This window comes from Ciconia boyciana, chromosome 9 (assembly GCF_034638445.1).
Source record: "Ciconia boyciana chromosome 9, ASM3463844v1, whole genome shotgun sequence".
Taxonomy (NCBI): domain Eukaryota; kingdom Metazoa; phylum Chordata; class Aves; order Ciconiiformes; family Ciconiidae; genus Ciconia; species Ciconia boyciana.
In genome coordinates, this window is record NC_132942.1 from 23,872,971 (window position 1) to 23,898,221 (window position 25,251).

General features: G+C 60.0%; 1 protein-coding gene across 1 annotated transcript; it reads left to right on the forward strand.

Moving 5' to 3' along the window:
* Nucleotides 1-861: 861 nt before the first annotated feature.
* Nucleotides 862-24,884, forward strand: CARMIL2 (capping protein regulator and myosin 1 linker 2). Its single transcript, XM_072872772.1, has 40 exons — nt 862-901; nt 2,274-2,365; nt 2,489-2,539; nt 2,848-2,907; nt 4,213-4,334; nt 4,602-4,699; nt 5,298-5,368; nt 6,010-6,083; nt 6,886-6,961; nt 7,038-7,126; nt 7,463-7,557; nt 7,721-7,807; nt 8,049-8,158; nt 8,552-8,629; nt 8,994-9,070; nt 9,167-9,271; nt 9,525-9,594; nt 9,790-9,871; nt 11,449-11,545; nt 11,872-11,929; nt 12,473-12,645; nt 13,363-13,431; nt 14,089-14,182; nt 14,260-14,355; nt 14,813-14,941; nt 15,946-16,059; nt 16,202-16,377; nt 16,857-16,944; nt 17,411-17,527; nt 18,039-18,105; nt 19,226-19,497; nt 21,294-21,397; nt 21,862-22,267; nt 22,526-22,645; nt 22,990-23,026; nt 23,207-23,275; nt 23,589-23,903; nt 24,085-24,192; nt 24,498-24,608; nt 24,709-24,884. The coding sequence occupies exons 1-40, from the start codon at nt 862-864 to the stop codon at nt 24,882-24,884; spliced, it is 4,473 nt and encodes a 1,490-aa protein (XP_072728873.1).
* Nucleotides 24,885-25,251: the final 367 nt, after the last annotated feature.

The window sequence follows — 25,251 nt, forward strand, 5'->3', positions numbered from 1 at the left end:
GAGCCAACACTGAGAAATGTTGGGTCCAGCGAAGTCCTGCAGCACTGCACAGGGCACAGCTTTCCACTCTGTCCTGGAGTGCATCTGGCTTTTTGCCTGGTCCAGAGCCTTCCCTGGGGAGCAGAGTGGTTGATGTGCTCACTCCTGTTGCTCCAAGGAGGCCACCTAGCCTCTGCCTCTTCTCCTTGCTTTGATGCAGCGGTTTTGTCATTTTGACATGACACCTGGGTCATTTCTGTTCTGGAGAAGCCCTGCCTGCAGCACCCTGCGGTGGGCACCAGCACCCATCCTCTGGAGAAGCACCCTGCAGCGGGCACTGGCACACATCCCCATTAACTCCCCTTGCAGGTGCCTGGTGCAAGGTGACTGGGCTGGGCTGACCTCCCCATGCCAGGAAGGGTGGAGCTGCTCTTTTCATGCTCACTGGCCATCTTCAGGCACAAATATGTCCCCATGAACCACCCTGGGGGGGCTGCAGGGTAGGACGAAGTCATGGACCCTCAGCCCTTGAAGGCTGGAGCCATGGGGAGATGCTGCTGCTGCTGGCTGGGAAGCACCAGTGAGGTGTCCTGCTCGCCCAGGTGAAGCCACACAGGAGAAGGGCTGGGCAGGGATGCCCTCTCCTCCCGGCAGGCCCCGGGCGCCATCGCTTTCGTTTTGCTTCTCTTGCTCAGGCGGTAAATCTTGCTTGACGGGGCAGGAAGAGGCACCAAGCACTGGGAGGGGGAGGAGGCACCGAGGCGGCGGCGCTGCCGGTTGGTAACCTCAGCGCTTCCTCCCAGCAGGGTGCCTTTCCCGTGGCATCCAAGGATGCTGCCCTGACACCCACATCCCCAGGTGGGTGACCCCGTGGTCCCAACCATGGCTGCGTCCCCTGAAGGGATCTCTGCTGAGCTACAAGGTAAGCATCGCCTGCTGCCAGGGCACTGATGCCACATGGAAAGTGCCGGTATGGGGCCTGCTCAGCCCTGGTTTGCTGTGCCGGGGTTGGCAGAGCTGCTTTTGGGTTCCTCATTGGCAGCAGCTGCTGTTCAGGGGGGGTCCAAGCAGGGTCTGGGGCGTGAGGGCTGCTCTTGCCCCCAGGGCTCGCATGCTTGAGGATGCTGCTCAGGCCAAAAGCACCCCAAGAGAACAGGATCCTGGAGCTCAAGGAGCATCCTGGATGCTCAAGGATGTGGTTCTCCATGGCTCCTGCTGCCGGGTTTGTGGTGCAGCCTGGTGCTGCTCACTCCCATGGGCTTGGGGTCCCCCAACCAGCTAGGGGTCCCTGGCAACTCCCCAGGGAGGCATGGCCCACAGCACTGCTCTGGCTCCCCAGCAGCACGAGGGATGCATGAAGTACCAGTGTTCCTAGCCTTCCCCCATTTGATTGAAAAAGCAAAAGGCCATGGAGGTCTTGGGGTCCTGCAGCCTCTCCAGCCCCACCAAGGTTTGCAGAGGGGTGGGAAAGAGATGTGTTTCTGCAGCTCCAGGTCCTGGCTCTACTAGGATGGGTCCCTGGGAACATGGGGCTCAAGGTACTGGACCCGTGGGCTCTCGGCAGCCTGGGCAAGGCCCTGAGTGAGCGGCGTTGTTACGAAAACCTGGTTTGCTTTGCATGGCGATGGGCACTTGTGATTCTGGTTCTGGTCCCGCTCCTCCGAGTGAGGTGTGAATCAGGAGAGATGGCGAGGTGGCGCAGGGAGGTGATGCTCAAGGCAGGAGGCAGCAAGCAGGAGCGATGCTTGCGCTGGTCTGCAGCGACTGTGGGAGTGACTGGTTTGCAAACGTGGGGAGGTTGGCACGCATGACCACCCATGCACATCATGGCTGGGAGAGTCGCTGAAAAAATGCAAAAGCAGAATACATCCCTGGCTGCACTGTGGGGAGGCAGGACTTGGGTGCCGAGTTGCTCCCCAGTGGTAAATTTGGGAAGGAAGGAAGAGAAACCAGAACCCTCCTGTTGCTCAGCACCAGCTCCCAGTGAGAAGGCAGCACGTGAAGCGTAAACTAGCGACCCCAAAGCCCTGTGCTTGGTTGAGGCTGCAACCTGGGCTGCAGAAGCTGATGAAGAGTTGGATTTATCACCCAAGCAGCAAACAAGACCTAAAGCTGGTGAAGAACTGTGTGGCTTAGCTGAGAGAGCAACCAGGGTCTGACCATAGGGTGTGGATGGAGAGGAGTTGATTCAGGCAGGAATGTGGGGGACAGTGTCCCCAAGGGCAGTAGGGCATGTGAGAAAGGACTGGGGTGGCTTCAGCCACCTCACTTCATGGGGACATTGGTCTTTTCAGAGGGCATCATTGCCTTCCTGGGAACAAAGAAGGTCCTCCTGCTGATGAGCATCCAGCTGCAGGTGAAATCCAAGTACGACGACTATATCTTGGTATGTGCAGAGTCTGGCCTGGTTCTTGCTTTCCCCAAGCAGCCGTTTCGTGGCCGCAGCAGGGGCCAGGGGTGGCTCGTGTGTCACCCCAGTCCCCTGTCACACCAATGTCCGCCTGCCTAGGTGCTGACGCCCTGGCGAGCCTATGTGCTGCCGGTGATGCTGCCAGTGAGGGTAAGTGCTGGGGACCCGGCGCCACGGTAGAGCCTGTGGCTCCTGGGAGGGCATCGCTCAGCTGCTTGGGGAACTGGGGTGGGTGCCCCGTAGGTCACCTGGGCCACCAAGTCTGGGAAGCCCCCAGGAGCAGAATGAGGAGGAGGATAGGGTGAAGGGGAGAGGAGTTGGGGTCAGGGGGCTGGTGAAGGCTAGGGGGACATGGCCGGGCACTACTCAGGGCATGGGGAAGGGTGGGAGCAGGGGGGCACCCTTGGGTCCCCCTTCTCCATCAGCACCAGGGCTGGTCCTGCTCCTCTCACACTCAGGTACACAGCAGCTTCAGCTTCCTGGAGGTGAGGGAGATGACGGTGCGAGAGCCCAGCTTGGTGAGTGGCACCAACACCCACAGCAAACCCAGCCCGGGCAGCCACCCCACCTTGTGCCCACCTCCCTCCATGGCAAACCCTGGCCTGGAGCCCACCACGGGGTCTGAGGGAGTTCTGGCCCCCTGTTGAGGGTCACCAATGATGATCCGTGAGAGCTCCGCAGGGTATTTATCCCTTCACTACCTCTAAAGAAATCCTCCTATGGCCTTGCCCGGGGTATCGCCCTTAGGGCTGGAGGTGCAAGGAGGCACCCAGGGGTACTGTGGACGAGCATGGGTGCCTGCGCCTCTTCCCCTCCAGCAGCTGTAGATAGCACCGGGCCGTGGCAGCTCCCGCTCAGCAGGGACAAGGTGACAAAAGGCTGCTGGCTTACTGAGGCAAAGCCAAATTTAGCAGGAGGGTGTTTTAAACCCCATTAATCCTCTTAGAGAGAGGCGTGTGCATGGGGCAGATGCGGCGGGTGGGAACCGTGGAGGAGAGGAACAGGATGCCCTGGCTTGCATGTGTTGGACAAAACAGGGTTGCAGTCCTCATTAATCTCTTGTCTGTCTTTTGCTCATTAAAGCATCATCAGCAAAGACAGCCCCAGCCTCTAAACAGGGCTTCTGCTACCTGGCAGGCTGTGTGGCTGAGCTCCGGGAGAGGAAATAAAGAGGAGTTGGGCAGAGAGTGAGGGATGCTGGGGATTGTAACCCCAGGGTGGAGCGGGGTGAGACATCTGACTGGGATATGGAAAGCTCAAGGGTTATTACTCTGCAGGCAGAGTGCAGGCAGGGCCGGGCTCTGCTGCCTCCCGCAGCCCCAGGCACTGGCGGAAGCGCTGTCCTTGCGTGATGCCAGCAGATAATTGTCATCTCGCTCCCACGCCTCAATCAGCGTGTAATTAAATCAGGGAGCGTGTTGCCATGGGATTTTTTTCTGGTAGGAACCAAAAGCTAAAAAAGCCTCAAAACCTGATTAGATAAATTCAGGGAGGAAACCTCCGTCCTCCAGCTGCAGCTGCTGCAGGCAGAGTCAAGGCTACTCTCACCCCCGCTGCTTTGGGCTGCTTTTGCATTAGCTTAGCTTGAATTTTGGGGAGGTTTATGCCTTATTCTGGCACATTATGATCTCTTTAATGTATTTTATCCTGAATTCCTGGTGCTCACAGCCTTCCCTGTGCTCACAGTGCTCTGGCTGGGTTTATAAGCAGCGGCTGGGTGTTTGCAGCGAGGAGCTGGTGGCTGTCACCGTTGTGTCTGGGGGCTTGGGAACGCTGTGTGCTGCCAGCTCCTTCAGGCATCTCCCATCCTTTGGACCTCACAGGTTGTCATAGAAACGGATGCAGTATCTTACGCCTTCCGGTTCATGTCCTTTGATGATTTGGAGCAAGTTGTCATCCATGTCACCATGTCACTTAAGAAGGTCTTTCCAGACTCATCCCCTGGGTAAGGGTCTTCTGCTCCTCAGGGGTAGTTGTGTTGGTACCAGAGCAAACTCTTTGCTCAGAAAAGCCCCAAATATGGGATGGGTTCACAATTAGCGCCTTTTAGCAGGAGAAAACCACACTGATGGAGGCCAGACCCTACTCCCCAATCACATTGGGAAGAATATTTCTGACCACCCTCACACACAGGGGCTGTAGCTAAGCATAAAGTGGTGGGGATGCTCTTCTCTCAGCCCACTGCCACACCACCCCTCTGGTCCTTCTCCAGGACACTGCTCAAGAACTCCCCCCCCAACCTGTATGAGAGGATCCGGCGGATCACAGACTCACTGGAGGAAATGCTGCAGAGCAGCCCCGGGCCCTGCGGTAAGCCCTTTTTTCCCCCACATATCTCCCCCAGGATGAGCCAGGAGGGTTAGAGCACCCTCGGAACCATCACAGCCCAGTGTCTATCAACACTAGCTCTGCTGACAGCCCCCACCTCTGCTGGCAGGGCACCTGTGGTGGCTTACAGAAGGAGCCCTGCTAGTGGGGTCTGCTCTCCACCAGCCCACAGGGTAGGAGCAGGTTTGAGGGGACGTAGCTCCCCAGAAAGGAGTAGGACAGCTGTGGGGCAAGGATGCTCATTGTCCACCTGTGAGGACGTGCAGCCATGGATGCTTCCACCCGCCTCATACGGCATCACTGCAGAGCCAGGGGCTTTTCCTGTAGCCTGGTTTGGACTAAGATATCTCCATTGCAATGCACCTTGCCTGGTATCTACATGCATCAAGCAAAGCCAGCTGCAGCCCCTGGAGTTGTGTGATCACTTTTGGGCTGGCAGTAGACCACACAGGACACTCTGGCCCCTTTGAGGAGGGAAGGGAGAGCCTCCACCATCCTTCTCCTGCTTTCTGCCCTCCCCAAAGGTCTTCTCCGTGTTCCTGTGGGAAGGTCTGCCACCAAGACTGCCTTGTCTTTGCAGGGGGGTTTTCAGAGACCTACGCTGCTTTATGTGATTACAACGGCTTTGCCTTCCGTGAGGAGATCCAGTGGGTAAGCTGGTCTGTTTTATGGAGAAGAGACAATGACAGCGTACCACTTGGCAGGCAGGGAAGCAGGATGTTCACAGGGCTGCTGGGGCTGGGAGCATCCCAGGGACCAGGGGCATCCCAGAGCTGGGAACTACAGTTCTGCCTGGCTTGAGTGCCCCCTGCTCCTTGGTGGGGTAGAATCAAAAAGTGCAGGCAGGGATGAGGTGCCTTGGACCAGGTTGTTTCCCAAACTGTCACGTAAGGAGAGCCCCTGGAAATCTGGGACCTTGCTGGGTGTCCCTAGTAAAGGAGAACCCCGCTGGGACCCAGCCACAACAGGACCAGCTGTCCCCCTCTTCCTCTGGGACACTGACTCCAGCCCACCTCTCCCCACACCCTTGTTCCCACCAGCCTGGGGGTGCATTGCCTTCTTCTGGCCAGTCCCTGAAGAAGGGGTCCAAGACCCACCAAGCCGTCCCACCAATTTGGGACACATGCCCTGCCAGCCACAGCACCAGGGGAGGTTTTAGGCTTGGCATTTAAGCAAGGAGCTCCCCAGGGGAGAGTCCCCAAGGGCTCAGCTCCCTCCAGCAGTGCTGGGAACCCAAGCCCTCCCCAGGACCAGGTCCTGAGCCTGACCTGTGTGTCTGTCCATCTGGACAGGACGTGGACAACATCTACCACAGCCAGGACTGCCGGGAGTTCAACCTGCTGGACTTCAGCCACCTGGAGAGCCGGTGAGTCCCCTGGCTGTGCTGCATGCGGTGCCCCGTGCCACACCAGCACTTGTCCTCATCCTCCCCATCCATGGCAGGGGTGTCCCAACACACTCCTCTGCTCGTGTTAGAAGCTTTTATCACTTTACACGCTCCAAGGACGCTGCATCTGCAGGCTGACGTTCCCCCGCACCAAATAGAGTGAGCCCCATCCCATGGGGCAACAGCCCCAAGAGGCTGGGCAGCCTCCCCTGTTCATTTTTAACACTTAAATAAGCCTGTGAGCTGCTTACAAAGGTGGAAATCGAACGTCACAAGCAGCTCCTGGCAGCTCATGGCTGTCAGGTGTTTCCCTATGCAAAGCAGCTGGCGCTGCTGCCCCTTGCATATACAAACACATATAACAAATAGCTGTTAGGGGGTTATAAACTCATAGTGGAAACATGAGCTCTGGCTGTGCCCAGAGTCATCTCCACAGGGCTCAGCCACGTCTCCATCCTGAGAAAGATGGAGCGAGGGTTCAGCTGAAACTTGTTGCCAGTTGAGCAAAACCCATGTTTTTCTTTATATGAGAGTTCAGAATTTAAAAAACCAGAGTTTTTGACAGAAGAATGCAAATATTTTGATTAATTTTATTTTCCCTGAGGAAATAACCTGGGGAAGCTGAGCTGTGTTTGTGGGTTGCTTTAAATTCATGGACTCCAGTCCTGCTCCATTGAATGGTGTGTTGGGGCATTCCGGGGTGGGGTGTCTTGGGGCACCCATTTGGGACCAGGCTTGGCTCAGCCTGGCCCCTGACTCCCTCATCCTTGTCACCCTGCAGAGACGTGGCACTGAGTGTCGCCGCCTTGTCCTTCAATTTGTGGTTCACCAAGCTCTCCTGCAAGGACTTCAGGCTGGTGAGTGCCGGCACTGCAGCACTGGGTGTGCCGGAGGTGGCCGGGTTTCCAGAAAAGCTTTCTTCTCCCCTGCCAGAACCAGGAGATTTCGGAGCAGCTGCTCTACATGCTCAGCAAATCAGTGATGCTGGAGGAGCTGGTGCTGGAAAACAGCGGGTTGAAAGCGTAAGCAAAGGCATTGCCACGGCCCTGGCATGGTGATGAGCAGGGTCTCGGCAGCCTGGCGGTGCTCCCTTCATGTGCATGGAGCAGGGGGGTCCATGGACCCATGTGCCAGGGGGGTGTTGGTGCCCCATCCCCTCCACAGCATAAAGCTCACTTTTAGTAGCCTGGAGGCCAGTGGGCATCACCCACCCTTGCAGAGGCTCTGCTTTCGGATGGAGCTGGCTCTGCCATGTGGGTAGGTGCTGGTGGCACATCCCTATAAGGCTACAGGCTTGGCAGCAGTGTCTCCTGGAGGTGGCAGTAGCTTGCTCAGATGGGTGGCCCTTCTCCCCGCAGTGACTTTGCGCAGAGGATGGCCCAGGCACTTAGCAACCATCCCGACTCTGTCCTGCACACCATCAACCTTGCTGGTAACCAGCTGGAAGACAGAGGTACCTGACTTCTGGGCCGGGATGAGTTTCGCCCCGTGAAAACTGATGTTCAACTCCAGATCCCACTGGCAGCTGCCCCCTGCCCCGGGGGCTGTTGCTCAGGGTGGGACGGACACCCGCCTGCGCTGGCACGGCCGCTCAGGGCTCTCTGCTCTTTCATCAGGGATCATTGCCTTCAGCCAGCATGTGGAGAAGAGTCCCAAGGGTCTGCAGAGCCTCAGCTTGGCCAGGACAATGCTCACTGCCAAAGGTACAGCCTGACATCCCGCTCCCTGCCCGGGTGCCATTGGGAGGCTGGGCACAGTGGTGCTTGGGGACAAGCTGGCACCAAAGGGGTGGCTGGAGGGGCTTTTCCAGGGACACCCTGGAAAGGGCATTTTCAAGGATGCAATGTTCTGCTGCCCCAGCTGTAGGAAAGTGCTTCCTCTGCTCCATGGCTCTCCCTGGTGCAGGCGACCCACAGACCTGTGTCTCCCCCTCTCCTCGAGCAGGTATGAGCACGTTATGCAAGGCCCTTGCAGATAACAAAGCCATCAGATCCTCCCTCCGGCACTTGGACCTCTCCGGAAACCCCGGCACCCTGGCTGGGGACGACATCAGTGTGAGTGCCCAGGCTGCGATGGGGTGACACCACCTGTGCTCTGTCCCCAGCGTGGTTTGGATGGATTTGGTCTCCTGGGGTCCATGCCTTGCCTTGCAGCACCCCAGGGATGGGGAATTCATGGCTGCGCCTCCCTACCTACCCAGGGGCAGTTGGGGGATGCACTGAGGACATCCCCATGCATCTCCTTGTGGGAGGGTAGGAGATGCCACCTGAAGCAAGGAGGCATCCCAGGAGCAAGCAGCATGGGGCTGGGTCCCGCTGTGCAGGATTCATCCTTGTGCTCAGCAGGAGGGAGGAGGCAGGCTGGAGCCGGGATTTCTGGGCTGCAGGGTGCTGGGTGGGGCGGGGTCAGGGTCCTGGGCAAAGCTGCTGAGCCCTCTCTGCCCACAGAACCTGCAGAGCCTCCTCCACCAGTGCCACTCGCTCTCCCACCTCAGCCTGGCTGGCACAGACTGTCCTTTGGATGCTGTGAGTACCCACAGCAGGGGGTCTCAGCAGCGAGCCCCTGCCCTCAGCCCACATCCTGAAGCCATGCCGTGCTGCTGGGGGGTGCTGTCACCCCACCCCAGCTGGCACGGGGCTGCGGAGACAGGGCATGCATGGGGCAGCAGGCAGTCAGCCCAGCAATGCCCCGCTCTGTGCCTGCTGCCATGGGCAGGCGGGGGGACTTGGGGTTCAGCAGGAGGAAGGAGGGAGCCCCAGCACGGGGCAGACCCCCTTAGCACCTCCCACAGCTCATCCCATACCGTCACCCATCCATCCCTCGGCTGTGCGAGGGGCCGCAGCACCGGCTGGGTCCTCCTTGACACGGCTTGCATCCCCACCCTGGCAGCTCTTTGGAGCCCTGGTCCACGGATGCCGCACCAGCCTCGTCCATCTGGATCTCTCCAAAAACGTGTACTCCCACAAGTAAGTCCCCAGGACAGTGGGGAGGGGAGTACGGTACCCAGGCAGGTGGCCGGTGCTGGGTGGGAGATGATGCCATGTTGTGCCCAACCTTTTCAGGAGGGTGAAAACCATCTCCCCTGACATCAAGGAGTTTTTCAGCCAGGCCTGTGCCCTCAGGCATGTCTCCCTGGCGGGTACTAAGCTGCCAGCAGATGTTGTAAGGTGAGGTGGGGCTGTGAGTCCACCAAGAGGAATGGATTTGGGGTGAGCAAGGTCTGGGGGGGACCTTGCTCAGGGCTTTGCATGTTGAGAGGGCTGGTAGGGAGGCTGGATGGGGCTGTGAGGGGAAGAGCTCTTGGAAGGATGTCTTCTCCACCACCCCACTCCCACTGCCTGGACCACTGGTGAGTGCCCCATGGCGGGTGCTAGTGCCCCCATTGCTCGCACAGATGTGTGGCTTTGGTCACTTTTCCAGGGCGTTGCTGCAAGGGCTGGCAGACAACAGTCACATCAGTGACCTGCGCCTGGATCTTAGCAACTGCGAGGTGAGCGGCCAGCACCCATAGATGCCATCAGTCCAGCCAGGGGGTCCCATTGTGGCAGTTGAGGGGACTTGCTCCCTGTGCGGGAAAGTCCGTGCCCTGTCCACCGTGGGGCTGGGGTGACCTTCCCGATGGCAGGATCTCATTTTCAGGGCTCGGCGCCTCCCCTTGTACTGATGTCTTGCTGTTTCTTCCAAGCTGAGATCAGCGGGGGCCCAAGTCATCCAGGATCTCATCCCTGACACCAGCTCCATCAGCAGCCTGGACTTGTCTGACAACGGTATGTTGCTTTTTCCCCAGCTGGGAGAAGATCTCCTCTATCTGCGGGTCCAGACACCATGGGCTGTTTGGCAGAGGCCAGCTAAGCTCACGGCCAGCTGGCACCTTGTGAGCTTGTAGGAGTCCCCAGGGAGACGGGTAGGGTCTGCTGTGCTTGCCTGCCTCTTGACCGTGCTGGCTAATGCAACATTAAACTGCACTTGTCACCGGTAAAAGTCCTTCAGCAGCAGAAGCTGCAGCACTACAGTCTGTGTCTTATGGGGATGAAGGCACCCAATGGCCAGCAGTGGATTCCTGCCTGAGAAATTACCACCTCATCGGGCTTTTATGGCTTTTTACCCAAAAAACCAACCACCCCTCCACCTTTCCCAAGGCAGGCGGTCCTTACATGTGCTCTTCTCCCTCTGCTAATGTCCTTCCCAGCATGCCAGGCCTCTTCCATCACCTTCCAGCATTGCATCCCATGGTAGGCAGTGGTGGTGGCCCTTGCCTCTCCCCTCATTCAGCAAGAGCACATCCAGCATGGGGCGTGAGGGTGACTTCTTCATCCTCTCCTGCCTCAGAACTTGCCAAAAATTCTTGTTTCACATCTTTCTTGGCCCAAGCCTCTTCAGCTCACTGAATCCGAGGTGATCTCGCATTGCTAGCTCAGGGTTTGAGGCATTGAAAAGGTCCCCTGGGCTGAAACTCTTCTCTGCAGGAGTTTGCAGCCTCTGCTGCTAACCTTGTCCTGCCGTGGCCTCTGAATCCATGGGCAAGCAATCCTAATTATCACAAACATCACCTCTGCCAGCTCTTAATTTCACCTAAAAGGCCCCAAACCTTAAAGCAGCCTTGCTAAGATCTCACAGCAGATCATGCAGCTCCTCAACAGCCAGATGGCTCTGGGAAAGCTGATGTGGTTTGGAGTCCTTCAAAAACCTGTTAAGGCCACCAATGCTCCAAAAGCTCGCTCTCTTACCCAAAATCTCTGGCCAACCTTTGCCAAAATATGCTTCTACTTTTGGCTTTCCCAGTACAGCAGCTCTGTGCAGGGATGGACAGTCCCATAGGTGGGACTTGGTGCCTCTTGCCCTTGGCTGGCAGAGCGGCTGGGTGAGCAGATCCCTACCTGCATCCCTGCCCTGTGGGAAGGACGTCACCTTTGCTTGCCGAATTTCCCTGGGGATGCTGCAGCCATAAGGATGGGAGTGCAGGCAGCTGCCTGCAAGCTGTGAGAACTCCTCCCATGTTGTCCAGGGTGGTGGGTGGGTGATAGAGGGAACATCCCTATGGGATGGCAGAAAGCAAGCACCATCTCTAGTTCCGTAAGCGCTCCCTGTGGCTCAGCACAGCCTTGGCACCCCAGGTGCTCCTTCCCTGGGGTCACTCCTCAGGGACCTCAGCTCTGCACAGGTCTTCAGTCTCCTTTGGGGAGCCATGAAGAGGAGAAAGATGCTCAGGAGTTGCCCTGGGCATCTCTCCACCATCCCACGGTGGTAGCTTGGTGGCTCTGCAGGTCTCCTGTGAGAGACTAAATTGGTGCCACCTCTGTGGACTGCTTGGAGCATCCTGGTGGGTGTCTCCCATCTCTCGTAGGCTTCGACCCCGACATGGTGACGCTGGTGCTCTCCATCGGCAGAAGCAAGTCTATTAGGCATGTCTCTCTGGGGAAAAACTTCAACATCAAATCCAAGTAAGTGCAAAGCCGCAGCACCCAGGCCAGGAACCATCCTGGCACCATGCACCCACCTTGACTCTCTCTCCCCATCCAAAGCCCACGGGCTGGTTGGGAATGCCAGGAACTGCCTGTCCTGCCTGCTCCAAACCAACGGGGAGCCTGGGGCCATGGGGGGACCATCACCTGCTCCTGGTGCAGTCCCTATGGGACTGCAGGCACTGCAGGGACAGGTCACAACTTCTGGCAAGAGCAGGAGGGAGGATGGAGCTCTGCCAGCTGCCCCTGTGGCCCTGGGGGATGCATGGGGGATGCACGTGTAACCCCCCCCGCCTCTCCCGCAGGGAGGGCCTGTTGGACGTCCTGCACCGCATCGTCCAGCTCACCCAGGAGGACGACTGCGTAAGTCTGGCTTGCCTTCAACTGCCCCACCTGTGCTCTCAGTCAACCTCCGCCACCACCATGCAGCCTCTCTGCCAGGGTGCCGTCCAGATCCTTCCCAGCACAGGCTGGGAGCAAACCTCCCTCCCTCCCACTGCCATTCAAATCCTTCTGCTCTTATTTTCCTCCGTCTGAAGCAGATGCTCAGACAGAGAAGCGAGAGCTGTTCCCGTTCATCTGTGAAAGCAGGAGCCTGTGTCTGGCTAAAGGCATGGACGAGATGCTTGGTGTAACCTGGCTGCAGCCCAGCTTTCCAAAAAAACCCCTCTTTCCTCCTTGCTGCCTGCCAGGCATCTGAGCTAAATCCAGGGTGTTGCCTAAGCACCCGTTGCTCTCCTGTTTCTTGGGGTTCAGCATTATTTGGGCTCTCCAAAACCAGCACCAGGTGCCCGCAGCAGCTGCCAGCCCAGTGGCTGCTGGACGGGGACGGAGGCTGTGTCTGCAAGGGTGACATACATCCTGACATGTCCTGGCCACCTCACCCCCTCCTTGTCCCCTTTCCAGCCTCTCCAGTCCCTGTCTGTGGCTGAATCACGCCTCAAGCTGGGAACCAACGTCCTGCTGAGTGCCCTGGGCAGTAACACCAGCCTCATCGCTCTGGACATCAGTGGCAATGCCATGGGTGACACAGGGGCCAAGATGTTAGCCAAGGCCCTGCAGATCAACACGAAGCTCAGGTAGCAGTAGGTCCACATCACCCTGTGGGTGTCCTTCCCACCTTGTGCTGGGTGGCCCTGATACAGTGGTCCTGGTTGTGATGCTGATGCCATCAGAGGAAGCTTATCATGGCTCCTGGTGACCATGGATGTGGCCCTGGACCATTCCTGGCACACGGTCAGATGCTGTGACTCTGTCTTGCTCTCATGGTAGTCATCTGGCAGTGCTGGCAGGGGACATGTGAAGGGCAAGAGAGAAGCTCAATCCCTGCCCTGGCACTTGCCCGCTTTTTGCCAGGCTCCTGCACAGGCTGGGATGCTGCAGCTGGACCCTTGCAGTCACTGCCCTCACCCCACACTCTGGCATCAGTTCCCAAAACACCATTTTTTGACCACATTGTGCCTGCAAAGGTGACGCAGGGGTGTCTGCAGGGGATGGGGAAAGATCTCCCAGCCAGGGCTGTTCCTCTGCGGGACGTCTGCCCCTGCCAGCAGGATGGCGCCTGACCGTGTCCTCCCTGCCCTTCACTCCCTCCAGGCACCCATGTACTTTACAGCTCCTTGCAAAGTCAAAGTTTAGGTTTTGAATATTGAGATTTGGACTTTTAACCCCATTTCTGGTCTTTCTGGTGCCTGGGATCAGCCTTGGGCTCACTCTTCCTGGCACCCAGTGGGTGGACACCCACCTTGGGGCTGCGTGGGTGCAGGCAGGGATCACTTGTGTCCTTCTCTTTGCAGGACCATAGTTTGGGACAAGAACAACACAACCGCCCATGGGCTCCTGGAGGTGGCTCAGGCTTTGGAGAGGTAAGGAAGGAGCCGCTTGATCCTTCTGGTTTGCTGCTGCCATGCAAAAGAGCTTCTGGCACCAGGATGTCACCATCCCCAGGGCCTCTTGTTCCCTTGAAGCAGCAAGTGCATCACACAGTTGCATGCAGGTGCCAAGGGAGTTGGTCCACAACTCGGGCCTTGCAGCCAGCAAAGCAACCTGCCACCCGTTCCGGTGATGGCACCTTTGTTACCGACCTCAGGGTCTCCCCTGCGCTCTGCATCCCAACCCAGCACAGCCCTGTGTCACCTAAGGCCCCAGTGAGCACAGGGGGATCTGCTGTTGGTGGAGATGTGATGCTCCTCTCCTCCCTGCCCATGAAAGATGGGTAGAAGTTGTCCACCTGCTGAGCACACCATCAGGTCTGGTGTTTGGCTGTGCAGGTTCTCTGGAGGTCTGAAGAGAGGTGGATAGAGAGCCTGGGCAGGTGGTCACTGCCGCCCCATGGGGGTTTGCTGATGGCCAGAGTTTGGCTGTCCCCATCTCCAGGGCTGGACCTTGGGGCAATGTCCGGGCTGCCATCGGGTGGGCTCTGGACTGATGTTATGTCTATGGGGAAATGCATGGTGGGGATGAGCACCGCGAGGCTGACGAGGGGTCCAGCAGCACCCGCTTACCCCCACGCTGCCTCGCAGGAATTACACCCTCAAGTCGATGCCCTTGCCAATGAGTGATGTGGCGCAGGCGTACCGCAGCAACCCTGAGAAAACAGAGGAGGCAGTGCACAAGGTGGGGGGACGCGGGCTGGGGGGCGCAGGGCCGGGTGCCACCGACACTGTCTGCTCATGGCCTCTTGCCTGCTGCAGCTCCAGTCCTGCCTGACAAGGAACCAGCTGCGGCGCACGCTGCCCACGCAGACCTTCCGGCTGCAGCAGGGTATCCTCACCACCTCTTCTGAACAGGTTCGCCAGCCAAATTGGTGGATGGGGCTGCCCCAAACAACCCTGGCTAGCTCGTGTGAGCTCTTGCAAGCGGCACAAACCCCTTTTCACTTTTCCTGAGTGGAGGGCAGACCAGTCTGGAGGGATGAGAGTGGGGCTAGGCAGAAAGGATATCTCCAAGGAGCCCTCCTGGTTGCATCCATGCGTTCCATGCATATGCGACACTGGGATATCTCGCTGCTCTGCTACCCCATGCAGCGTGTTCTTGGCTCCCTGTGCATGCTTGCAAGCACATCCCCACGATGTGGCATCCCCAGTTATTAAGGCAGGGATGCTCTGGGGGCTGTAAACTGCCTATGACCTGGCTTGCCCCATCGGGCAGCGCCAGTACATCCTTCTCTGGGAAAGTCACGGCAAGGAGGGGAACTGGCAGTGCTGCTCCGGCATCAGTGCATGATGCAGCCTCTCCATGCTCCAGATGGTGAATGAGATCTGCCTGAGTGTGCAGAAGCATGTTGACATCCTCAGCGCCTGCCCGGGCAGGGAGGCAGAGGCGGACATCCTCTGCGCAGAGGAGGCCATCAGGAACGCCAACCTCTCTGTCAGCGTGAGTCTGCCACACAGGGAAACCCCTCAGTTCTCCCAGCTTCAATTCAGGATCGAAGTGGGTTATTGATTAGTTAATGACATAATTAACCACAGTCGGGGAACACCAGAATCATCAAGACAACAGGTGCACATCACCGAGCTCTTGCAAAATGTTAAAGAACAGCTGTGAATTTCTGAAGCCCCTTCTAGAACAAGTCCCAAAACGTTCTTAATCCCTCCCTACACGTGCACACAGGTGTGTGCACACCCTCCAGGAACTGGGGGTTACAGACGCACCCCCTCTTCAGCAAGGGCATCCCCTGCTTGTGTACCCCTCCTTGGGCGAGGTGGGTGCTCCAGCTTTGGGCACACCCTGCAATCCACAGATGCCCACACTGGTGAGAAACACTCCCTGCATCCCTGGGGTGTCCCTCCTTGGGGGACCCTCGTCCCACCCTGGCTGGACACAGCCCAGCGATGAGGATGCTCCATCAGCCCATGACAAAGGCCACCACGTTCGCTGGGCAGCTCCTGGCCCTGTCAGCCCTGGTTTGATCCTCCTGGTCCCCCTTCTCTCTCCCTATCACATCTTTTCCTCCTCCTCCTCTGCTTCTCTTCAAACCACCTCCTTTTCCTTTTTCCCAGCTCTCTTGGCACCCCCCTGGGTACTTAATCCATCAGAGATGGGACTTAAGAGGACAGTGCTGATGGTGGAAAGGTGGTGAAAGGGATGGGAAAGGATCTCCCCTGATGTGGGCAGCAGCGTGGCTGGGTACAGGGGGGGAAGGAGGGTCAGTGGGTGGTGGGGAGCAGTTGAAGGTCTGGCTGGGGGGGCACAGGGACCATGAGGGGCCAGGATGCCCAACCCTGGCCCAGCAAAGCCAGAAGGTTGCTAGGTCTCCCCAGCTGATGCAGGCGATGCTCTTCCACGGGGCAGCCTTGGATGCAGGCTGCTCATGGAAGGATGGAAAGCAAGGATGAGGTGCCACACGATGATCCATGCTGTCTCTCTACCCATGGTAGATCCTGCCCCTCTTGTATGAAGCGGGAAACACCCCATACCAGAATGGGAAGCTGCAGCACAAGCTGGAGTGTCTCACAGAGGAAGCATCGCAGACCTGCAGCTGGGAGATCCAGGTGGGCACCCACGGGGAGCTGCTGGCAACACAGGATGCTCATCAGCCTCGGCCCAAGGATGAGGGACATTGTGTCTCCTGGAAACCATGTGAATCCTGATAGAAAAGACACTGAAAACTCCTCTTTCCTCCCCAAACTTCAGGCGATCATGCAAGCGGCACTGGACACGGCACACAGCCTCTGCCCAGCTGTGGTGCAGAAGAGTGGGGTCAGGGACCAGCTGGTCAACGCCATGTCGGAGCGGATCTACCTCCAGGACCACCTCAACCTCAGTGCCGTCCTGGAGCAGATGATCACCGATGTCTTCAGCAAGCTGAAGTGGGTGACGTGCTGTTCTTCCTTCTTGCTTGGCAGCTAGCTCTCACCCATAGGACCAGATGGGGATTTTGGGTGCTCCCTACCAACTCCTCGCCTCCCCATGTGGTAGTGGTGTGCTGGGTCCTGCTGCTGCGTTTTCCCAGCTGTGGCTTTGCTTCCTGCTCAGATCCAGTTTGCGGAGCTGGGAAGTCCTAGGGGGTGATGTTCCTGCAGGCACATCCCTGTGACTGGCAGAGGGGATCCCCAAGCATCGATGCGGGGGATGCACTCTGCATCCTCCATCCCAGCCAGCACCTGCTCCCGTTCCTGCTCCAGCAGCACGCACCCAGAGAGCTGGAGCCCAGGGCATGTCCTGGGTGCCCCCCTGTGTGTCACGGCCGAGCATCCATCTCCCTAGCAAGGGTCTCCCTGGGGGGCCTGGCCCCATAGCTTGCAGGGGCTGTGGGTGCTGGCCCTGACACCCCTCTCTCCGCTCCCAGCGAAATCAAGCTGTCCGTCACAGCTGCTGTGGCCGACTGCATTGTGGATGCCGTGCTGGGAGACCTGACCGTCGCCCAGTGCAAGCTGGTGAGTGCCAGGGAATGCCAGCCCCAGTGGAATGGGGATGCGGGGCTGGGATGCGGGATGGGGGTCTGGCTACCCTGGCATTGCCCAGGCACCAGACAACACTATGACCACAGATTTGCTGTCTGGGAAGCAGGACAATTCCCACCCAGACTGGTTTTCCTCCCAGGATTACCTGGGAGGAACCTCCCAGGATTACCGCACTCTCCCAGTGCGGTCACAGCACCATTAGCATCCTGAGCGAATTCCGAGAGCTGTTGCGTGGTGGGGAGTGCTGGGGTGAAGCAGGGCACCGGCCGCTCGTGCACCAGGGCAGGCACGGGGCAGCTGCGCCGGGGCCGGCAGCCAGCTAATCAGGCCTAAATCCGCTCACAAATCCCGGGTAGGGAACGGAGCAGCACGGAGCACGCAGGGCGGCTGGGCGCGCTTCAGCCCCCGGACTACTTTAAGCGCTTCCTAATGGTTTTAGGCAGAGAGCCTCCCCAAGCAGGGGCTCGACCTCCCGGCACTGCTTCCGGAGCCAGCTGAGGATGATGCCACTGCACCGGTGAGGGGCAGGAATCCTCCGGACCTTGCTGCAGAGGAGGTAGGGTCTGACCCCACTGCTGCTGTGTGATGCCCGTGCTATAACCACCTTTTATCCGCCTTACTGGATCATGCCAGGCTTAATGCTGCAGCCTCTCCAGGCGCACGCACCCCCTGGCACCCCCCCATGTCAGCACTAAGGCAATTAGTGCTGGGAAATGGGACCATTAGCCTTGTCCAGCCATGCTGCCTGCCCTGCCAGCACCAGGAGCATGTCCTTGCAGTGGCCCAGGCTGGTCCTGGCCACACACAGCCCCTCCAGCTGGCTATTGCTTCGGGACCTGGGGTCCAGCGCAGCATGGGGTCCCAGCCGGGAAAGCAACTGATCCGGCATTGTGGGTGGTTTCGGTGCTGGACCAAGATGAGGCGGCGCAGCCCTGGCGGTCTGGGGGTGATGGAGGGATTGCACCCATCACCAGGCAAAGCCTGGCTGACTCCGGCTGCCACGGGATGCCACTCACCACAGCCAGCTTGTCAAGCCCAAAGTCACCACCATCCCTCTCTCCCTGCAGTACAAGATGGCCCTGCGGAGGAAAAACAAGCATTTCAGGAGCATTCGGCCCACACCAACTGTGAGAAGTAAGGCCACCGCATGGCTTTCCCTTTGCGACAGCTTGGTGTGTGCTGTGCAGCCTTCACCAGGGCATGGCAGGGGTGGGGGGCTTGCAGCAGCGATCTGGGGGGCAGAGCCATCCACGATGATGCTATGGGCTGCGGGGCAGAGGCTGGCAGGGGTCCAGCCCCCCCGGTGCCATAGCATGGGTCTGCAGGCAAAGCTCACCTTGAGCTTGCTCTTTTTGGGGGGCTGGCTGGCTCAGCCCCCATGAATGGGTAGCAGGCTAAATGCCCTGAGCTCCCTCCCCATGTAGCCAGGCAGGGGTGGGAGGTTTGTCCATGACTCTGGATGCCATGGCATCTCCCCCCACTATCCCAGGGACCACCCCAGGCATGGGCATCACCAACCCACCCCATATACCAGAGACTTGGTGCAGGGGAGGAGACATTGTCCACAGGTTCTCCTGCTGCTGGTGCTGAGCTTCCCCAGGCTTCTCCACCACTGGTGTTGCCCCACGGAGCCCTGCGTGCCTGGGGGGCCAGGGCCAATGATCAGCTGATGGGCAACTTCCGCTTTTCGGGGCTTTGGCTGTGATGCATATTTGGCTTTGGCTGAAGCAGAGCTTGCGCCGGACCCCAGCACCTGGCACCCAGGTGGCCCCAGGGGACCCCTGATGTCCCCAAGCCCAGCAGCATCCTGACACCTGATGTCCCTGAGCCTAGCAGCATCCTGACCCCCATCCAGAGGGTAACGAGGGGGGCTGAGGACCTGCCTGCAGAGCAAAACAGGGTGCGTTTGTGAGTGCCGCTTGCCAGGCCAGTGCTGGCAGAGCTTGTGCCGTACAGCCGCTGCTGGCTGTGGGGGTTGGCTCGGTCCTTGCCGGAGCATCCCCCCTGCACCCCCCCCATGCACGCAAACCTCTGGGGACTGTGGCAGGCTCCAGCTACATCGCCAAGCCGCTGCCCCAGGGCCACCATGCAAGCTCTCGGTGGGCACGGCCATGCTCTCCTCCCCATAGCCGTGCCACGACACAGCGCAGCCAGCACTCCACCAACCCCCTGCGCGTGGGCGAAGGTGACGGCAGCAATGATGGGGAGGCCTGGCAAGGGCGGGTGCCAACCGGGGCCCTCTCACCCCTCGTAGGTGTCTCGGAGCTGGAGCCAGCGGCGGGTAGGGACGCCAGCGGGCTCCGAGCTCACCGGGTGCCGCCGTCACTCAGCCCCGCCGCGCTGCCGGCACGCCCTGCCTCCACAAAGGATGCTGAGCCTGCGAGCGGCTCGCTCCCTTCCACGCAGCCTGCCACCACCGCCGGATCCCTTATGGACCTGCCGACCGCCGGTGAGAAGCTGGAGCATTGCACCAAAGCCAGGCCCCGGCCCAACCGCCGGCACAAGCAACCACCCAGCAAACCGAATGTAAGGGGGGAGGACAGTTGGCAAGGGAGGGGGGTGGATTTGGGTTTTTTTTCCTTTTTTTTTTCTCGGTTGGGTGAATTATTGCAGTCAGTATTTGTTGCAAGGCAGGAAATGAGATGCGCAGAACCACGGCTGGTTTGTTATCCTGCATTTCAGCTGCTGCCGGAGCCCCCTCGGAGGAGGGGGGCAGCCCGAAAGGAGGGGCAGGGGGGCTGGGGGGAAGGCAGGGAAATCATCCATCCCTTTTCCTGCTGCCCGCTGGGAGCTGCCAAGCGGTGGGAGCCAGCAGAGAGGCAGGGGGGAAATGAAAAAACCTGCAGAGTTTGGGCGCAGAGGGCCGGCGCGTTTGGCAATGGCTCTGGCTGCCTCTCTCCTCCTGCGCCCGGTTTGCTCCCCCCCATCCAAAACCCATCAGCCCCGAAGCACCGGGGGCTGCCACGGCTCCTGGTGATGCTGGTGGGTCTCTGCTGGCAGCGGCAGGGTGGGTTTCGCCTTCCCCCCCCACTGAAAGGGCAAGCACCTGGGGATCCTGCCTTTGCAGCCCCCTTCCCAAAGGCAAAGTAACTTTTGGGTGCAGTCGGTGGAAAGTCTGGCTCCATTGCTGTCCCCAGGGCCAGATCCTGCCAGCATCACCTCATCACTGTTGCTGCCGCCGTGATGCAGCTGGATCTTTCCACCTGCTGGAAAGCCCCAGCTTGCACAGCCGTGGTGATGCTCGCCCTTGGACTGTGGTGGGACCAGTGCTGCCATGGGGCCAGAGGAGAGGCAGGAGCTGTTTCCCACAGGCAGGGCGGATGCTGGAGGCTGGCAGGGGCCAGGCAGGGTCTGGAGGCCATCCCTGGCACCTTGGCACATCTCTCCACAGTGGGATGGGCACGCTCGGCACCCAGGGTTGGCCAAGCCTTGAGTGAGAATGGGCTTTGATGGATGTGATGTGACAGGGAGAGCAGATCTCAGATGGCTGGAATGGCTCCTGAGCAGCATCAATCCAGCTGTAATGAAAAGCCATTATGGATTGAAATGCCACCAATGGGGAAGCGCCTCCCTCTTGTTGATAGGAAGCCACCGATGCGGTGCCACATGCTGGGGCAAGGAAGGTGCCGTGGAGGAAGGCTTGGCCATGGCGTGGGCCATTTTGCCATGGGGATGGAGTGGGTGGCCTTCATCCAGGCTGTGGTGGCACTCCAAGGTTGGACTTGAGGATGAGCACTAGCTTGAAGGAGGCAGATGTGGGTCCATGCAGGTCACCTGCTCCATCACCCATGAGCAGCACGAGTGTCCCTTCCTTGGAGCTCAAATGGACGAAGCATCCCTGCCAAGGGCTTTTCCCATGGGACAGCAGCATTGGAGACCCGGCCCAGCTCTAGGAGGGCTTTAGCAGGATTTGTCATCATGTGTCACCAAGGAGGGTCAGAGGCACCTTACCTGTGTGTAATGCACAGGTACCTGAGTGTGTACAGATGCCATACCCCAGCCACCGTGCAGATGTGGCACCCAGCGGGGTGCCAGGGGGCTGGCAGCTGAGCTGCCCTGCCTGCACAGGCAGGGCAAGGAGCTGGCAGGAGCCCAGGGCAGGCTGGAGCTCCCGATGCCCCAGGGATGCAGCAGGATCAGAGCTGGGATATGTCTGATAATACCATGGTCTGGCTTTTGTGCTGGATGCACAGCGAGACAGTGGGTGCCAGTACCCATCCCACACTTGCACCCACTTGTAGGTGCAGAAGCACAGGTGGCACATGTTTGTGCGTGGGGGTATCTTTGCCCTGCGCCAGGCTGACGGCCATGCTTGCTCGCAGGTGCAGCCTGTGGCCTGCGAGAACAGCGAGGACAGGAGCATCACCCGCGTGGACGAGGGGCTGGAGGACTTCTTTGCCAAGAGGCTCATCCCAGAGGAGCTGCCGTAAGCCATGGGGGGTGCTCAGGGTCCCCCGCACCCACCCAGCATGCACCCAGCCCCAGGATTTCACCTATCCTGCAAACGCTGCTGGTCCCAGTGCCAGAGGGATACTGGGGAAAACACCCCTTCTTAGGGCAGGCACCCAGCTTGTGCTTCTCCCAGGGGTATCACCAAGGGCAAGGCTGGTGGGAGAGATCTGGGATGTGGCTATAGGGTGCAGGATATGGCCAGCACCCCGCTGGGGAGCCTGAGGAGGGGCTGTGGGGCCTGTCCCATAGTGGGGAGGCAATGGGGCAGCACCCATAGGGTCCCACACTGGGAACAGTTGCCCTTGCCGGGACAGCATCATCTCATGGGGTGTCTGGGGTCTGGATCCATCCCTTTGGGGTGAGCAGGGTGGAAAAAAACGATCCTTAGCCCCTTGGCAGCCCAAGGCTCACCTTTCCCAATGCTTCATCTCTCCCCAGCCCCATGGCTCTGGACACCTGCCTGGGATCAGCCCCTCTGGCACCCTCTGGCTCCCGCACCCTCAAGAAGAAAATCGGGAATTTTTTTGCCTTCAAGAAACCCAAATCCAGCCGGGGCTCGAGGTGTGAGAAGGAGCCTGAGGGTGGCCCCGCCGCCCACAGGAGCCGGCGCTCGATGCTCAGTGACATTTTACGGGCCCCCAGCAAGGCGGGCGAGGCAGGCAAGCCACTGAGTAAATCAGAGGAGGGGGGGCTCGCTGCTGAGCCCCAGGCAGAGCCCAAGCACTGCCAGACCCCCGACTCTGCCCGCAGAATACGGCCCAAGTACTCGCGGGAGGGCAAATCCCAGTCACTCATATTGCTGTCCGGGGAGGACGAAGATGCGCTGGGGGTCAGGCATGACAAGGTAAGCACTGTCACCAAGCCACCACCGCTGACCCTGCTGTTTGGCTTCCTGGTGAGTGCTGCCTCCCCTCCTCAGCCAGGCACCACAGGGGGATGTGGGGACATCAGAGCAATGGCTGGGGACATCCCTGCTGGGTTGTGGCCATGCCTCCATCTCCCGGGGTCACAGCTGGGGTTGGGGACCTGGGTACCCTGCAGGCAGGCAGGTGGGTGCTGCGCTGGGTGCCATGTCCATGGCAGGGCTGTGTCTGTCCTGCAGAAGAGGCACCTGGAGAAGAGCGAGGGGGAGCTGCCTGGCTCCTTCGAGCAGCGTGTGCAGGTCATGCTCCACCGCATCGGTGTCACCAAGGGCCCAGCCATGGAGGGCAAGAAGCAACAGGTGAGGAGCCTCTCCACTTTTGGGATGGATCCTGCATCCAAAGGGCAGGTAGAGGTGGTGGTCCATGGGATGGGGGTCCCCTGGCTGGGAGCGGCAGCACCCAGCTCTGTGCCGCCACTGCCCGTGGCCTCTGTCCTGTCACCTAACCCTCTGCAAGGGGACCGATATGTGGGCTCCTATGTGCTGCATGGAGTCTGTCTATTCCTCCTTCCCTGGCATGCACCGATCCCCTGCACCCACCCCAGAGCCCAGCAGCACCCTGCCCTCTGCCACCCATCATCCCTGAGGGCACTGCCACCCTGACACCCCCCCCCCGCCCTTACCAGGTTTCTTTCCCCTTGCAGAGCAAAGACAGTGAGATCAAGAAAGCTGGCTCAGACGGTGAGAGTCTGCATACTCCCCACCCTGATCCCCACCCAGCTTGGGCACCCATGGGCTGGGCACGGACAGGCCCCCTCGGGCTCCCAGCTGTGGGTCCCACCACGTCTCCCCCTCACTGGGTGCTGGTGGCACGGTGCAGACTGAAGCTCACTGATGCTGGCTGGTGGCTTGTGCTTGCAGGGGACATCATGGACAGCTCTGCGGATTCCCCCCCCTCCTTGAAGGCCCGCACACACTCCATGTCCACAGGTGGGTCACCATTGGTGCCAGGAAGGTCACGCTGACCCCGAGGGCAGGAAAGCTCTGTCCCTTCTGCTAGCACCAAGCAGCGCTGCATGGGGACTGGAGCCAACGGGGACTGGCGGACATGGGCACCTGGGCAGGTTCTCATCCTCGGGAGGGTGCCCTGCACCCATGGGTGCCCAACCCTGGCAATGGCGGATGGAAACCCAGCCCCTTGCCCAGTCCCTGGGGTGGCTGCAGGCTGGTTCCCAGCACTGAGAGCCATCCCTTGGGGCTGTCACTACCGGGCACCCACAGCTCTGTTCTTCCTTCTCCACAGACGCACCCTTCCGCAGCCCAGCCGTCACGGTGGAGCCGAGCGCCAGCCTGGCCGAGCCCCGGCCAGCCTGGAAAGCCCTGGGGATGCAGCTGCCGGCCGAGCTGCAGGGCACCAGCTCTGACCAGCCCTGGCGCTCCTATGTCCTGGCCGAGCCCAGCAGGCTGCCGGAGCCTGGGGGCCGGGAGGGCTGGAGCAGCAGCCTGCCACGGCCAGGAAGGAGTGCCCCGGCAGTGCTGCCGCGGAGGGTCAGCCACGGTGGGGACGCGGGTGCCAGCAGCCCCCTGCCCACCCTGCCCGCACTGCCCGACACCGAAGGTAGGGATGCGCGAGCTGCCGATGGGGTCCCTCATCCTGCTGGTGGCGTGTTCCTGGAGCCCCTTGGTACTGGAGGGCAGCAGGGACCCAAGCACCCAGCGATGGGTGCTGATGGAGGGCTGCTGGGAGGTTGGCGTGCTGCGGGCACTCCCCTGATGGCAGCTCCCCGCTACTTTTCCAGACAACCGGCTGATGCCGCAGCTGGCAGCACCGCGGGGGACCAGCCGCCGAGCTGTGTCCATCCACGAGGAGCAGCTCAGGGAGCCCGAGTGCCCAGCAGAGCTGGGAAGTAAGTGGGGGCTGGAGTGGCACCCCGAACCCCCTTGCACCCCATGCCGGCGGAGGCAGGCAGTGGCACGGTGGCATCCCATGTGCCTGGCGGTGCTGCCTGTCTCAGCTGGCAGGTGGCTGCCCACGGTGCTGGGGTGATAGATGATGGCATCACCACCCTGGGAAGATCCCGGGGCGGGGGGGACTTGGCATTGGGATTGGCTCCGGCAGCAGCCAGGCTGCCCAGGCTTGCAGGCAGAAAGGGGACAGGAGCCAGGTGGCTGCACCCCACCATAATGCGGGGCTGGGTTGTGTTTCCCCCAGCGGGCACCGTCCCCCTGCGCCTGCGGCGGTCGCCTGTGTTCAAACGGAGGACCAAGCACGACTCCCTCCTGGAGCCAGAGGGCGCGCCTGGACCATCCTCGGACGCTGCAGGTGAGATGCGATGCTCTGCCCCCTTGCACGCCTGCTAAAGCGGGTGTTGGGGTATGGAGGGTTTCCCCCACACTCACGCCAGCACCCGTGACCTCTCTAGGTGCCATGCCACAGGACTGGCCCCGTGCCAGGCTGGAGGAGTCGCAGGCTGAAGCAGGCACCAAAGGCAAGCAGCCACAAGCCCTGGCACAAACTGTTGCAAATGCGCAAGACTCAGCAGCCGTAGACCAAAGATGCCCGGTGCCAGGCCGGGGGGAGCCAGCTCTGGGACAGTGAAGCCCCTGCATGCTGCTGCACTGTTCCCAATAAAGCCCCGCAAGCAAGCGCACAGTGCCGGGGTGATTGGCAGCTGGGGTGCAGAGAGCAGAGATGGGGCACAGGTCTGCTCTGTACCGGGCTGGTGTGGATGTGGCCACGGGGCTGGCCAACACCAGCATCACCCACCTTTCGCTGCGGGGACGACTGGGCCACCAGCATCACCTAGGAGGGCAGGGTATGCCCAGGGACCGTGCCGGAGCCCTCAGGATGTGTCAAGCAGCATCGCCTTCCCCGGATGGCCTCTGCCACCGCAGGCTGCAGGGAGGGAGCTGGTGATTTTAGGCAGCAGCTGGGCAGGCAGAGGCAGGCAGCAGCAGTGCTGGCA

Bases quoted from the DNA above. Each gene is read 5' to 3' on its own strand.
- CARMIL2 (XM_072872772.1), top strand. From the start codon at position 862: ATGGCTGCGTCCCCTGAAGGGATCTCTGCTGAGCTACAAG. The intron at 2,366-2,488 runs GTATGTGCAGAG...CCGCCTGCCTAG, and splicing joins AGTACGACGACTATATCTTG to GTGCTGACGCCCTGGCGAGC. The intron at 21,398-21,861 runs GTAAGCCATGGG...ATCTCTCCCCAG, and splicing joins CTCATCCCAGAGGAGCTGCC to CCCCATGGCTCTGGACACCT.